The 12097-nt window shown below is 48.0% G+C and overlaps 1 protein-coding gene and 1 long non-coding RNA gene across 7 annotated transcripts; one reads left to right on the plus strand and one right to left on the minus strand.

Moving 5' to 3' along the window:
• Nucleotides 1-1283: 1283 nt before the first annotated feature.
• Nucleotides 1284-6546, minus strand: LOC140503414 (uncharacterized). The gene is made up of 3 exons (XR_011966790.1): nt 3757-6546; nt 3492-3630; nt 1284-2426 (listed from the first exon to the last, which is right to left on the minus strand). It is a non-coding gene; the product is annotated as an uncharacterized lncRNA (long non-coding RNA).
• A 76-nt stretch (nt 6547-6622) lies between these two features.
• Nucleotides 6623-9801, plus strand: DKKL1 (dickkopf like acrosomal protein 1). 6 transcript variants are annotated; one of them, XM_072607372.1, is made up of 6 exons: nt 6666-6795; nt 7150-7376; nt 7512-7731; nt 8383-8523; nt 8779-8871; nt 9399-9801. In XM_072607372.1, exons 3-6 carry the CDS (start codon nt 7525-7527, stop codon nt 9690-9692), a joined length of 735 nt encoding a protein of 244 aa, XP_072463473.1. In that variant the 5' UTR covers nt 6666-6795; nt 7150-7376; nt 7512-7524; the 3' UTR covers nt 9693-9801. The 6 variants fall into 6 exon arrangements, with proteins under 6 accessions (XP_072463471.1, XP_072463472.1, XP_072463473.1 ...); XM_072607370.1 differs by lacking the exon at nt 7150-7376 and having other exon boundaries at nt 6623-6795; XM_072607371.1 differs by lacking the exon at nt 7150-7376 and having other exon boundaries at nt 6623-6774.
• Nucleotides 9802-12097: the final 2296 nt, after the last annotated feature.

Genomic DNA, 12097 nt, shown 5'->3' on the forward strand with positions numbered 1-12097 from the left:
AATACTGGGAACCTGCCGAAGTTGGGGCAACAACTTGGGAACAGAGATACATTCTTCTGCCTCCCTGCTTCAGGAAAGGACATAGCTTTGTGGAGAGTCTGAGGAGCAAGGAAAGACCTTGGGCAAATACAGGGCAAATATGGCTCCTCAATTGTGATTCCTTAGACTTTGAGGAATTTCCCCCCTGGATAAGCTCAGGGACTCTGTTGGTGGAACTGAAGTATCTTGTTTCCACTGAGAGAGTTCATTCATTTGGTATTTTCTTTTTTTTTAAATAGTATTTTCTTTTTCCTTAATTATATTTAAAGACAATCTTTATCATTCATTTTTATAAGATTTTGAGTTCCAAATTTTCCTCCCTGTCCCCTCCCCTCCCACTTCCTAAAATGGTAAGCAATTTGATATAACTTCTATATGTGCAATCATGTAAAACATATTCCTATGTTAAAGTTGTGAAAGAATAAACAAATCGAAAAGGGAAAAAACACAAAAAAATAAAATAAGTGAAAAAAAATATACTTTGATCTGCATTCAGATCTGGATGTGGATAGCATTTTCCATCAGGAATCCTATGTAATTGTTTTGGATCACTGTGTTGCTAAGGAGAGCTAAGTCACTCACAGGTGATCATCACACAGTGTTGCTGTTACTGTGTATAGTGTTTTCCTGGTTCTGCTCATTTAACTTCTCATCAGTTCATACGAGGTATATGCAGGTTTTTCTGAAATCTGCCTGCTCGTCATTTCTTATTGCTCAATAGTGTTCCATTACATTCGTATACCACAACTTGTTCGTCCATTCCCCATTTGATGGGCATCCCCTCACATTTTTCTAACCTGCTTGGATAAAAAGGCTCACTTGCTCTTCACTAATTGGTGTGGTCTTTTGTATAACCAACATTTGGTGGGGACGGGTAAAACCTCCAGATATGTTTGGAGTACCCCTCCTTCTTTAAGGGACAACAATCAGGAAAGTAGATTGAACGTAAGGGGGAACCATTCTCCTAGACTTTTAACAATGATAAGGTTGCTTTGTTCAGTCATTTATCAGTCATGTTTGACTCTCCATGACTCCATTTGAGTTTTCTTGGCAAAAGTACTGAAGTGGTTTGCCATTTCCTTCTCTAGCCCATTTTACAGGTGAAGAAATAGAGGCAAACAGGGTAAAGTGACTTACCCAGAGTCACATAGCTAGTATCTAAGACAGGATTTGAACTCAGGTCCTCCTGACTTTGGGGGGCCGTGCTGTATCCACTGCAGCACCACCTATCTGCCCCAAGCCTATATTTTCCTTTTTGCAACATCTCCCTGTTGCTTCTGATTCTGCTGCCTGTGGTGGAACAGAAGCCATTTAATCCCTCTTCAACATAACAGTCCTTCGAACGTCTGGACCAGGGGTAGGGAACCTGTGGCCTCTTTCTCTATTCCAGGCTAAATGTCTCCAATTCTTTCAGCTGATCCTCAGACAGCATAGAGTCAAGGCCCTCCTTCATCCTGATTTCCTTCTTCTGTATGCCCACAAGCTTATCAACATCTGTCCCAAACTGAAGACCTGTAGTCTGACTGGCACAGAGGGCAAATGGTCTAACGCCTCCTTGTTTCTGTAAGCTCTGTTCTTCTCGATACAGCCCAAAATAGCATTTGTTTTTGTGATTGCCACATCCCACACTGCATGACTTACACTGAGGTTGGGGTCCACTAATAACCCTGGCCCTGAGACTTTCAGACTTCTAAATCTCTCTCCCATCCTGAATTTGTGAAACTGATTTGTGAACAACTGTACTGTATGATTTTATGTTTATCCCTATTGATTTTCTTCTTATTAGATTTAGCCCAATGAGTAATACAAGAGATAAATGAATGAAAAGGCACTCATTAAGTATTTACTATGTTCCCAGTACTATCCTAAGCACCAGAGATACAAATACAGGATCAGGACAGTTCCTGCCCACAAGAAGCCTCCATTTTAATAATACACATAGGGGAATTGGGCTCAGAGAAGGGAGCTTTCACCAAGACAGTCACAGTCACAGAGATGGTGAGTGGAACCATTGAGGAGTAGATTGAAACACCCTTTCTAGTAGCAAGGGCAGTTTGGATTTGATGATGGTTCCAGAGCTGGAAATCGAGGTGGGAGCCTATGCATGGTGGGAGGCTAGGAAATGACTGGGGTCTGAAGTGAATCAGGGCTGGGCTGGCTAGGTAGAGTGGACCTTGTGGGATACTCACCAATGAAGAAGGCAGATAGAAGCTCAGGAGTTCCAGTGCAGAAAGGCTTAAGTCTCCTAATACAAGTCTCTGGCCCAGAGGGTACAGTGGTAAGAAGATAACCTTCCAAGAGACTTCTGAATCCTGATCTGTCACCCAGTGTTTACTCTTCCTCCAATCTTTCTGTCCTCTGCAAATGTGATGAGCAGCACACTATCTCTGTGTTTGTCCAAGTCATTGACAAAAATGTTAACAGGATAGGGCCAAGCCCTTTGGCCCCCCACTGTAGACCTTCTTCTATGATGACACAGAATCCCTTAATGACTCTCTGGGTCCAGCCATTCAACCAGGGATGAATGCATTTAATTATGCTAGCATCTAATCCACATCCCCATCTTCTCCCCAAGAAAAGCTTGAGCTGTTTGATGCAAAGCTTTGCTAAAATCTAACTCATAGCTACAGGATTTCCCTCCTCTACCAGTTTAGTGATCCTGGGCAGTTAGCCTGTTCCTGATGAAGCCACACTGGCACTCATAAGTCACTGACTTGAGCTCCATGTGGTTCCTTGTTGGTTCAATATTGATCCAGGCTTTTGGAAACTAGAACAGACCCTCCTTGAGGGCAGGGACTGTTTTTGCCTCTCTTTCTAACTCTAGTGCTTAGCAAAGTGTCTGGATCATCACAGATACTTAAAAAGTGCTTTTTGATTTATTGACTGAAAATGGAATATTTACCAGAAGTATTCATGTTATGAAATTATCCATTAATTCAAGCCCCCACCCCCATCTGAAAAATGCCCTTTTTTCCATCAAGCGATCTCATTCACAAGATATAGGCAGCTGACTTCTCAGTGGTGACATGATTTGTTAAAAGGAGTAAGGCAAAATTGCTACAAAACTGTCAAGTGCTCTCCTCTCATGGAGCATCATGCCTCCTCCCCTCCCCTTGTACTTGTAGGTGGTGAACAAGATTAAAGGAATGAATTGTGTGTTTAGAACCCACCTGGACAGGCCCAACAAACAGTGAGAAATGGGAAGGACTGGGGGAAGGACTTGGAGGCAAAGTGGATTGGTTCTAAGGTCTCCAGCAGGATCTGGCCATCCAAAAACTTCCAGGTGACCAAAGGTCCATCTCCCTGCCTTTCACAAATCACCTTTCCCCCTTTCACTGAAAATCGCGATAGCTTCAGACCCATGTGAGGGGGCCATAGGGCATCTGCATACACATTTGTTTTTACTAGCCCTTCTTTCCTACTAAATTCAGTTTTCTAGTACTGCTACTCACCTCTGGCAGATAGCATCCTCCTTTACCCCAGATCAGAATAAACCAGTAGATGGTTCTTAGTCCATACTTAATTTGTTTGACAAAGTCCGGCAGCTTCTCAGAGACAGCTCCCCTGAAGCCAATGTCTGTACGGGGGGCACTGTGGTAGGGGATGGGGGAGGATACTGTCTCATCAATGAGTCCTCTCCAGGCAAATACAATAGGTTTCTAGTGGCTCCTGCTCACTTGGTATTATTAACAAGATTTTACTGAGCTAGACTCTCACCTGAGAACGATGGAACAGCAGGCAAAAGACAAAGTGCCAGTAATCAAGTAGCAGTTTAGTTATTTTCATTATGAGAAACTGGTTTGCAAATCGGAAATTTTCCAGATTAGAATTCCACCTTGCTGTAGTGAAGACAGAGATTGTGTACATAAATCACAAGTGGGAAGGGAAGGGGGAAACAATAGTTTGCAAGGGTCTGAGTGGTTTCTCATGATAAGCCCACAACACAGGTGTCCTGAAGTTCTGTGGGAACAGCATTGTTTCTGGTCTTTGGGGGTTGTTACTTTGTGAGTCAAAGGACCAGAACTCTGCGACAGGAACAGATTCTACAATCTTTGATTGTCTTCACTTAAGGTATACAAACACAAGAATGCAGTGATTGTGAGAGCGTTGTCAAGGGTTTGATTGATCATTTCAAGCTGCTCTGTAAGTCTGACTCCCAAGTCAGAAGAGGAAATTCTAAGAAATCTCATCTATTTCTTGTCCTCCTCCACTACGTACCCAGGAGGAAGATCACTGGGATGATGAGTCCATGACAAATTTTGGATAATAGCCACCAAAACCTAATTTTTTAGAAGGTGTTAGAAATTCTTTGGATAGGGCCAACTAATGAGCACTTTTATCTTTAAGTATCCTGGATGTTGAAATGGAAAAAACTTTTGAGGCCACTGAGTTCAGTGCCCTCACTTTAAGGATGAGGAAACTGAAACCTAATGAAGTTAGGTGATGTGCCTAAGCCCAACCAGGTGGGAAACATCAGCTGCAGAATTAGAACCCAGGTCCTCTGACTCCTGGTGCAGTTCTCTTTCCTCTGTGGCACACTATCTCAGTTCTGAAACCTGTGTGACTCTGGTTCTTAACAGAGGCTTTGTAGAAATGGCATTTGTCACTTAGAAGCTTTGGATGGTCTAAAACTGTTGTCAGTCCTCCCCTTCACTGTTCAAGAGTCCATCAAAGAAAATCCAGACACACCATCCTGCCCTCTAAGTAATCCATGTCATGTAAGGTGATGCAGAAATTTCTTAGGGCATTCACTCCAATTGTCAAATGGCCCAGTACATTTGGAGACTTAATTAGTCTAGGGAGCCGGGACTTAAACCAATGACGCAGCATCCTGGTCACTTAACACATATGCAACTTTGAAGGTCTTCCCCTCCCAGACAGATATTTTTGTGACAGTAAATTGGGCCATCTTTTGGTCTCTTGGTCATTGAATGAGTGTTACCTCAGAAAAACTGAGACCTGAGCAAGACTTTAATTTAGAAAGGCCAGGGTCACCCACTGCATCCTGAGCCATTGCCAGTCATGTGACTTTTGGCTTATCACTGGACTTCAGTGACTCTGGAGGGGAGAGGGAGGTTGACACCAGCACAAAATAGCTAAGACAAATGTGTGTGTTTGTTCTTCGTTGCCGGAGAAGACCATGCCTTCAGGGAAATGATGATCTGACTTGCACTTGACTGTTTGAGCGAGGGAGGGCTGTGCAGGTCACCAGCCTCACTTCTCCTCCAGAGCCATCTGAATCCAGTGACCAGATATTCATCAGGATGACTGGAGAAGACCCAGGATGAGACAATTGGGGTTAAGTGGCTTGTCCAAGGTCACACAGCTAGTGAGTGTCAAGTGTCTGAGGTGAGATTTGAACTCAGGTCCTCCTGACTCCTGCACTGGTGCTCTATCCACTGCACCACCTGGCTGCCCTTGTAGAGGGACAAGGTCCAACACAATGTCCATCTGCTTCTTGGCTTCCCTGGCTTCCTTCCAGTTCCAACTAAAATCTTACCTTTTCCAAGAAGCCTTTTTTGGTCCCCCTTCATTTTGGTGTGTCTCCTCTGGTAAACACTTCCAAGGTACACATCTTGTTTGCAACACAGTTGTTTTCCTGTCCTCTCCCCATTAGACTGTGAGTTCTTGGAGAGCAGGGGCTGTCTTTTGCCTTTGTACCCTCAGTGTTTAACCCAGTGCCTGACACATAGCAGGCATTTCATAAATGTTTGTTGATTGACTAGATAGTAAAGAAATTTGTGCCAGGATCATAAATTACTCCTTCATGTGACCTGATCACATATCCCCCTTCATGCGTTTGCCTATATGTGGCTGCCCTATACCTCGTTTTTTTCTACATCTACTCATCCCTCTAAATGAGTTTAGGAGGAGAGGGAGCTCAAGATTTATCCCCTCCCTTGGGAAATAGTGAGTTTGCCATCACTGAGGGGTCTTTAAGGCCAGGCTACAGGATCAGTTGTCAGGTGTAAAGATTTTACTTCAAGTCTGGGTTCAGCTCAAGGTCTCTGAGGCCCCTTCCAGACCTGGGATTTTGAGAAGGAATAAAAGATGTAGCATTGTACCTACTTTGGGGAATTCAGTACCTGCCAACTCACAAACATTTATTAAGTTTCTACTTACCTGCCAACTCACAAACATTTATTAAGTTTCTACTTCATACAAGGCACTGTGGACAAAGTGGGTTAGTATCTGGACCTGGGATTTTATGGGTATAGAGAACCTCCTGGTGAGAAAAGGACCAATGCAGGTCAGAACCTCCTCTGCAATTTAGAGTCTTGGAGAATTGTCTGTTGAGAAGTAAATGACTTGGTCAGGGTCACACAGCCAGGATGTGTCAGAAATTAGGTTTGAGAATCTAGGTCTTCCTGCCTTTGGCTCTCTACCCACTAATCCAAGCTGCCTCCCAAATTGAACACCAGCTCATTAGATGACCAGTAAAGAATTTAACAGCTACAGAGTGGAGGGAACAGAAAAGCCTTCTGAGGGTGGCCCCTTCGGGAATGAGTCGGGAGGAGCACTCTAGCACTCTGGCTGTCTCTGTGACGTCCCTAGACCTCTTGTGACCTCAGCTCAGTGCGGGGTGGGGGAAGCTCCCATGCCCAATGCCGCCTCAGCACACAGTCAGCAGTCGTCAGGACCGCGTACAGAGCTGGGTCTAAGAAAGCAACGGCCTGCGGGGACGGGCCTGCAGGGACGGGCCTGCGGGGATGGGCTGACTGGGATCTTGACAAAGTTAAGTGAGCCAGTGACAGGGTAAGGGGGCAGAAGTGTTGTTCCTCCTAGGGGGCCCGTACTGGCAGACACAATATTTGGGTCTCTGAAGGGCCTTCTGTGCTATGGGGAGCCTGGATCCCTGAGGGCAAGAGGGTCCTGGAGGATGGGTGAGACAGGAATGTGGTGCCCAGGTCCTTGACAGAATCTGGACTGGAGGCCGCAATGCTTGTGGGTGGCACCTGTGAAGGACTGCGCCTGGATTTAGGAGGAAGCAGGAGCACCTAGATTCTGGAGGGCCCGGACGACTGGTGCCCTGAGGTTCTCCAGACCGCTCGCCTCGGCCTGCTCCCGTCCAGTCGGGTTATGCTGTTTTTACGACCTTCCCCCAAACAGACCGCAGCCCCGAACCTTGGTGGGGTATCGCGCCTAGGCGCAGGGCTCGTGGGCCCACGCGCTAGATCGCCTCCAGGGACGTTTCCAGAGGGTTCTCGGGAGACCCCAGCTGGAGAAGGGAGTGGCCCGAGCCGCAGAGAGGGCGTGACGGGGCACGGGAGCCGGCGGTTTGCGGAGGACGTGACAGTTCTCGCGGTTGGCAGCCTGCCTCTGTGGGGCGTCTCACAGTTGAGGGTCCAAGTGCCTGGGGCCCGGGAGGGACACCTGGTTGGGAAGGAAGAGGAGTCTCGCCTGGGGAGGGGCGGAGACCTGTCTGCGGGGCTGGGCTGGGCTTCCCACCTCCGCCCCTCTCCCACACTCAGGCCCCGCCCCACCATGTGGCCACAGCCCCCGTTCCTGCTGCTCCTGCTCTTGGTAGCTACCCCCGAGGACCAAGCTGCGCCCATCTCCGTCCCCGAGCGCGCCTACGGGCACAATCACGCCCCCGGGGGTCTCGATACTTCCGAGACTCCCGAGCTGGGGCCCATGAGCCTGCTGGGCATGCACAGCCTCCTCCGCAGCCTCAATCGCCTCTTTCTCCGGGTGAGCAGAAGGAAGGCTGAGGGGTGTGAATCGAATCAGGGAGGTGGGCAGAGCCCGGGCTAGGGGGCAACCAGGCCACAAATACTGGGGAAATGTTTCCTCAGACCATGACAGAGGGTCTCAGCGATAGAAACCGAAGGCCAGATGGCCGACAGGACACAAGGGAGCAGAGGGATGGGGGAAGCATAGGACAAAGGCGTAGATCTATATGGACAAAATTGTAAGGCAGGGATGAGGGCAAGGTGAAGGAAGCTGACCGGTGGGGAAAGGAAGGATGAAAAACGAGGGGCAAAAGGATGGGGGAAAAGCAAAGATGACTCGGCCATGGAGACGGTAAAGACAGGAAGATGAGGATGAGGTACAGAGGAAACTGGGCAGGAGAGGAGGGCGATGTTCAGAGAGAAGAAAAAACAGTAAGATGGAGGACAAAGATGGGAGGATTGGCTGGGGAAGCTGGAGGAAGGCTAGAAGTCTGGAGGGGGAACAGAATCAGAAAGAGGGAGGATGAGGGGAAGAACTCATGAGAGGGAGACTGAAGCATTGGAGGAGGGTTAAATCGGCTCCACTGATTTCCCCATGGTCCTTTCTGGATTTTCCTCCATCTGCCTCTGGCTTCCTATCTTTCTCTTTTCTTGGTTGGGGCTCCCCCAGGAGGAGCTGCTTCGGGGTATGGATAACCTCCTGACACCTTCGGTGGACTTTAGGAGCCTCCCCGCCAATTACCACAATGACGACCAGAAACAACGGCAGTTGGGTAACAACACTGTCTACAGCCACCACCAGTTAGACAAGGTCAGCCTCCTTCACCCTTCTCAGCCTCCCAACCCCATGTAGTAACATGGTAGCCTAGCTACCTCTAGCCAGCCAACCATCTCTGCTCCTTCCCACTCTGGCCCAATATCTTTTAGACTCTGACTTTGATCCATGCCCAACACTGGTAACAGCTGAGAAAGAAATTTGGTGGTGGGCAGAAATGGTGTTGGTAAAGGGAATGAGTTTCATTCTCTGCCTGCCCTCCTACCCCATACTATACACATATACACACAGGTGACTGACAATCGGACTGGAGATGTGATGATTTCAGAGAAGGTGGTGGCTGCAATTGAGCCTTCAGAAGGGAATGTGGAAGATGATTGGAAGGTCAGAGATGCTTCTGTTGCCCAGTAAATTTCAGTGTTGGACCTCTGTGACTTCTAAGGAGAAAGGATGGGGGAACTCTGAAACACGCTGTCATCGAGGATGGGGAAGCAAGACCCAGGAACAAGTTCATGTTGCTCTCCCCTTTGTCTATGCCTCTGTCTCCCCAGTAATCAGGGATGGGAATGAAAGAAATGGAGGGAAGTAGGTGGGGAAAGTGTCAGGAAACCTCTTCCTGTGGAAGGGAGAAGCAGAGATCAAGGCCAAACCTCCAAGAAGCCTAGTCCCCCTTCTTTCCTTTTCTTGTAACTTGTGAATGCATGGTCCCAGTTGGAAGGTCCAGAGCAGTAGGGAGAGGGAGCAGAAGCAGAAATAGGAAGGAAGAGATTAGGACTGGCCACAAAGGGTAGTGAATTCACCATCCTAGGAAGTCTAAAAGCAAAGGCTCAGTGTGAACTTCTCAAGATGATGCCCTGCTCAGGTAGAGAAGCCCCTTTCAGCTCAGAGACCTTGTGGTTCTGTGGTTCTAGGCAACTGATGAGGAGGAGAATGAACCTGCCCAGACACTCCGAAGCAATGAACTGAGCAGCTCCCATGCCGAGGCACAGCCCAAAGTGGCTTTCTGGATAATCAGCCTTCCACGTCGGATGACCCGGACTGAAAGCCGGGCTGGGAGCCGCTGGGTCAGTGAGAAGCGTCATCGGCTTCAGGCAATCCGGGATGGACTTCGGGAGGGAGCCCACGAGGAAGCCCCCTTGCGCCTTCGCCCTGTGCCTCACAGGGCCCATTTTCTCTATTTCCTAAGGCCCCCTCGGCAGCTGTAGGCTCCAGGGTTGGCAAAGAGGCAGGCTGAGGGCAGATGAGAGGTGAGGATGCCTGCATCGGCCCCTCCATCCCCTCGAAAATAAATAAAAGTTCTATCTTCAGTGAAAACAGCATCAAGGCTGTCTGTCATCTCCGGCCAGTCTCGGTCATAGCAAGGCCCTGGGCTCTTTCATCTGTCTCTACTCTCCTGTTCCATCACTGCAACCTGAAGTAGAGAAAGTTCCTAGATAGAAATCAATAGACTTGAGTTCTCGTCTGACCTCCAGTGCTTTGGGCTAGTCACTTCTCAGATTGTCAGTTTCACCATAAGTAAAATTAGCATAAGGAGATTTGTTCAGCCTAGAGGCCGAAGGGCTACCCGAGCCTTTCTTACCTGTCGTCCAGGTCTTCGGAGATCAGCCGGATAAACGTGTTGAGAGAAGAGACTTTCCAGAGTCGAACAAGGGTTAGGCTTTATTCAGGGTCTTAGTTACATGTGCAGGGTGAATTCTTCCTCAGGAGAGAGGAATCCTCCTCCTCCCAAGAGGCAAGGATCGTACAGCAAGAGGATGGGAGCAGAAGAGGGGGGGACCCTCTTCCCTCCAAGGGCCCCTCAGCACGAAGAGCGCCTTCAGGCTTTCCTGTCCCTACTTAAGCTCTCCCGCCGCATAGTTTGCACGTGGATACCATGCATGCTCTCAGCCCCTAGCTAGTCAACAACAGGTGTGCTCAGACCACGGGCCAATCTCAAGGGTGGGATGCTCTCCCCAGCAAGTTTCCCACTGAGAAGAGGTGGAAATGCACGAGATAGCCCGTGTTTCATGCCTCAATTCCCAGCTGTTCCCTGGGGGGCCTCATAAGAACTCTGAGGTTTAGAAGTCCTCACCTTTACCTGCCCGACACTGTCCACGTGAAAACTGAGCTTACACCCCCAACAGAGATTAAAGTTTTCCTCTAGCCAGAAGATACCAGGTGTAGGTGTGGGTTCATCCTTTGTTGCCTAAGAAGACCATGCCATCAGAGAAATGATGACATGATTTACATTTGACTTTGTTTTCAGTGAGGGAGGGCTGTGCAGGTCACCAGCCTCAGTTCTCCTCCAGAGCCTGAATCCAGTGACCAGAGATACTCATCATGATGACTGGAGATATGACCCAGGATGAGGCAATTGGGGCTAAGTGACTTGCCCAAGGTCACACAGTGAGTGTCAAGTGTCTGAGGTGAGATTTGAACTCAGGTCCTCCTGACTCCTGCACTGGTGTTCTATCCACTGCACCACCTAAGTGCCCCTAAAAAAAAGTCTGAGACCAGATTTGAACTCAGGAAGATGTCTTCCAGACTCCAGGCCCAGCACTCTACCCATTGCACCACCTAATGCTCCTTAGACAGTTGATACTCACTAGCTGTGCGATCTTGGGCAAGTCACTTAACCCCAATTGCCTCATCCTGGGTCATCTCCAGTCATCCTGATGAATATCTGGTCACTGGATTCAGATGACTCTAGCGGAGAAGTGAGGCTGGTGACCTGCACAGCCCTCCCTCACTCAAAACAAAGTCAAGTGCAAGTCATGTCATCATTTCTCTGATGGCATGGTCTTCTTTCAACGAAGGATGAACGCACACACCAGGTGTAGGATCTGAGACACTCCCTCTCAGTCTCTCTAGAAAACAAACAAAAAATGACCTCAGGGTAGAGCAGGGTAGACTGGGTCACAGCACCCAGTCAAAACCACAGCTCCAGATTCTCCACAGACTGACTTGTTTACTTTTAGCAAAGTAAATGCATTAGTTCAGAATAAAATAACTTAAGAAAATACAGGAAGGATACAGTCTCCCATAGCTTACTGCACCAGTGGTGAAAGATAACACAGAAGTGAGACCAGGGCACATAAACGGGAACATAAAGAGAACCTATGTGAAAAGGTACATGCCCCAGAAACCCTTGGGGCCAGAGCCATTCTCAACCTATGGTTTTGCAGGGCTGCCTAAGTTCTCTCAGGAGATAATACTTGCTCTGCTAGGTATCTCCCCAGTTGTATGGTTGTATTTCAGCTCTTGCTGGGCAGCTGCTGGCTTTCCTATCTTCAGTGCAGTGATTAGTTAGCCTCTCCTTGACCGGGGCAGGCTGAGCTTTTTTATATATAGCCCAGAGCTAAACGCTGGAAATCACCATACCTAGCTAAGAACAGCCAAATAAAAAGCCAGTCAAAGTGGCCCTTTTCTAAGATCTTCTGTTGTTTAGAATGCTTGTGTCTGGTGTTAATGCCAAGTCTTAGATTCAGGATCAGAAAATTCCTTTCTAACCTAAAGGAACGAAAAAGGTAAGGTCATTTGCTTTCCATCCTCCTGACCTAATAATGCATCTCCTGGGTAGCACAAAACTTCATTTGCCCTACCTACCTGCCAAGGGTATTGGAGGAAGTGT

Source organism: Notamacropus eugenii, chromosome 5 (assembly GCF_028372415.1).
Source record: "Notamacropus eugenii isolate mMacEug1 chromosome 5, mMacEug1.pri_v2, whole genome shotgun sequence".
Taxonomy (NCBI): Eukaryota; Metazoa; Chordata; class Mammalia; order Diprotodontia; family Macropodidae; genus Notamacropus; species Notamacropus eugenii.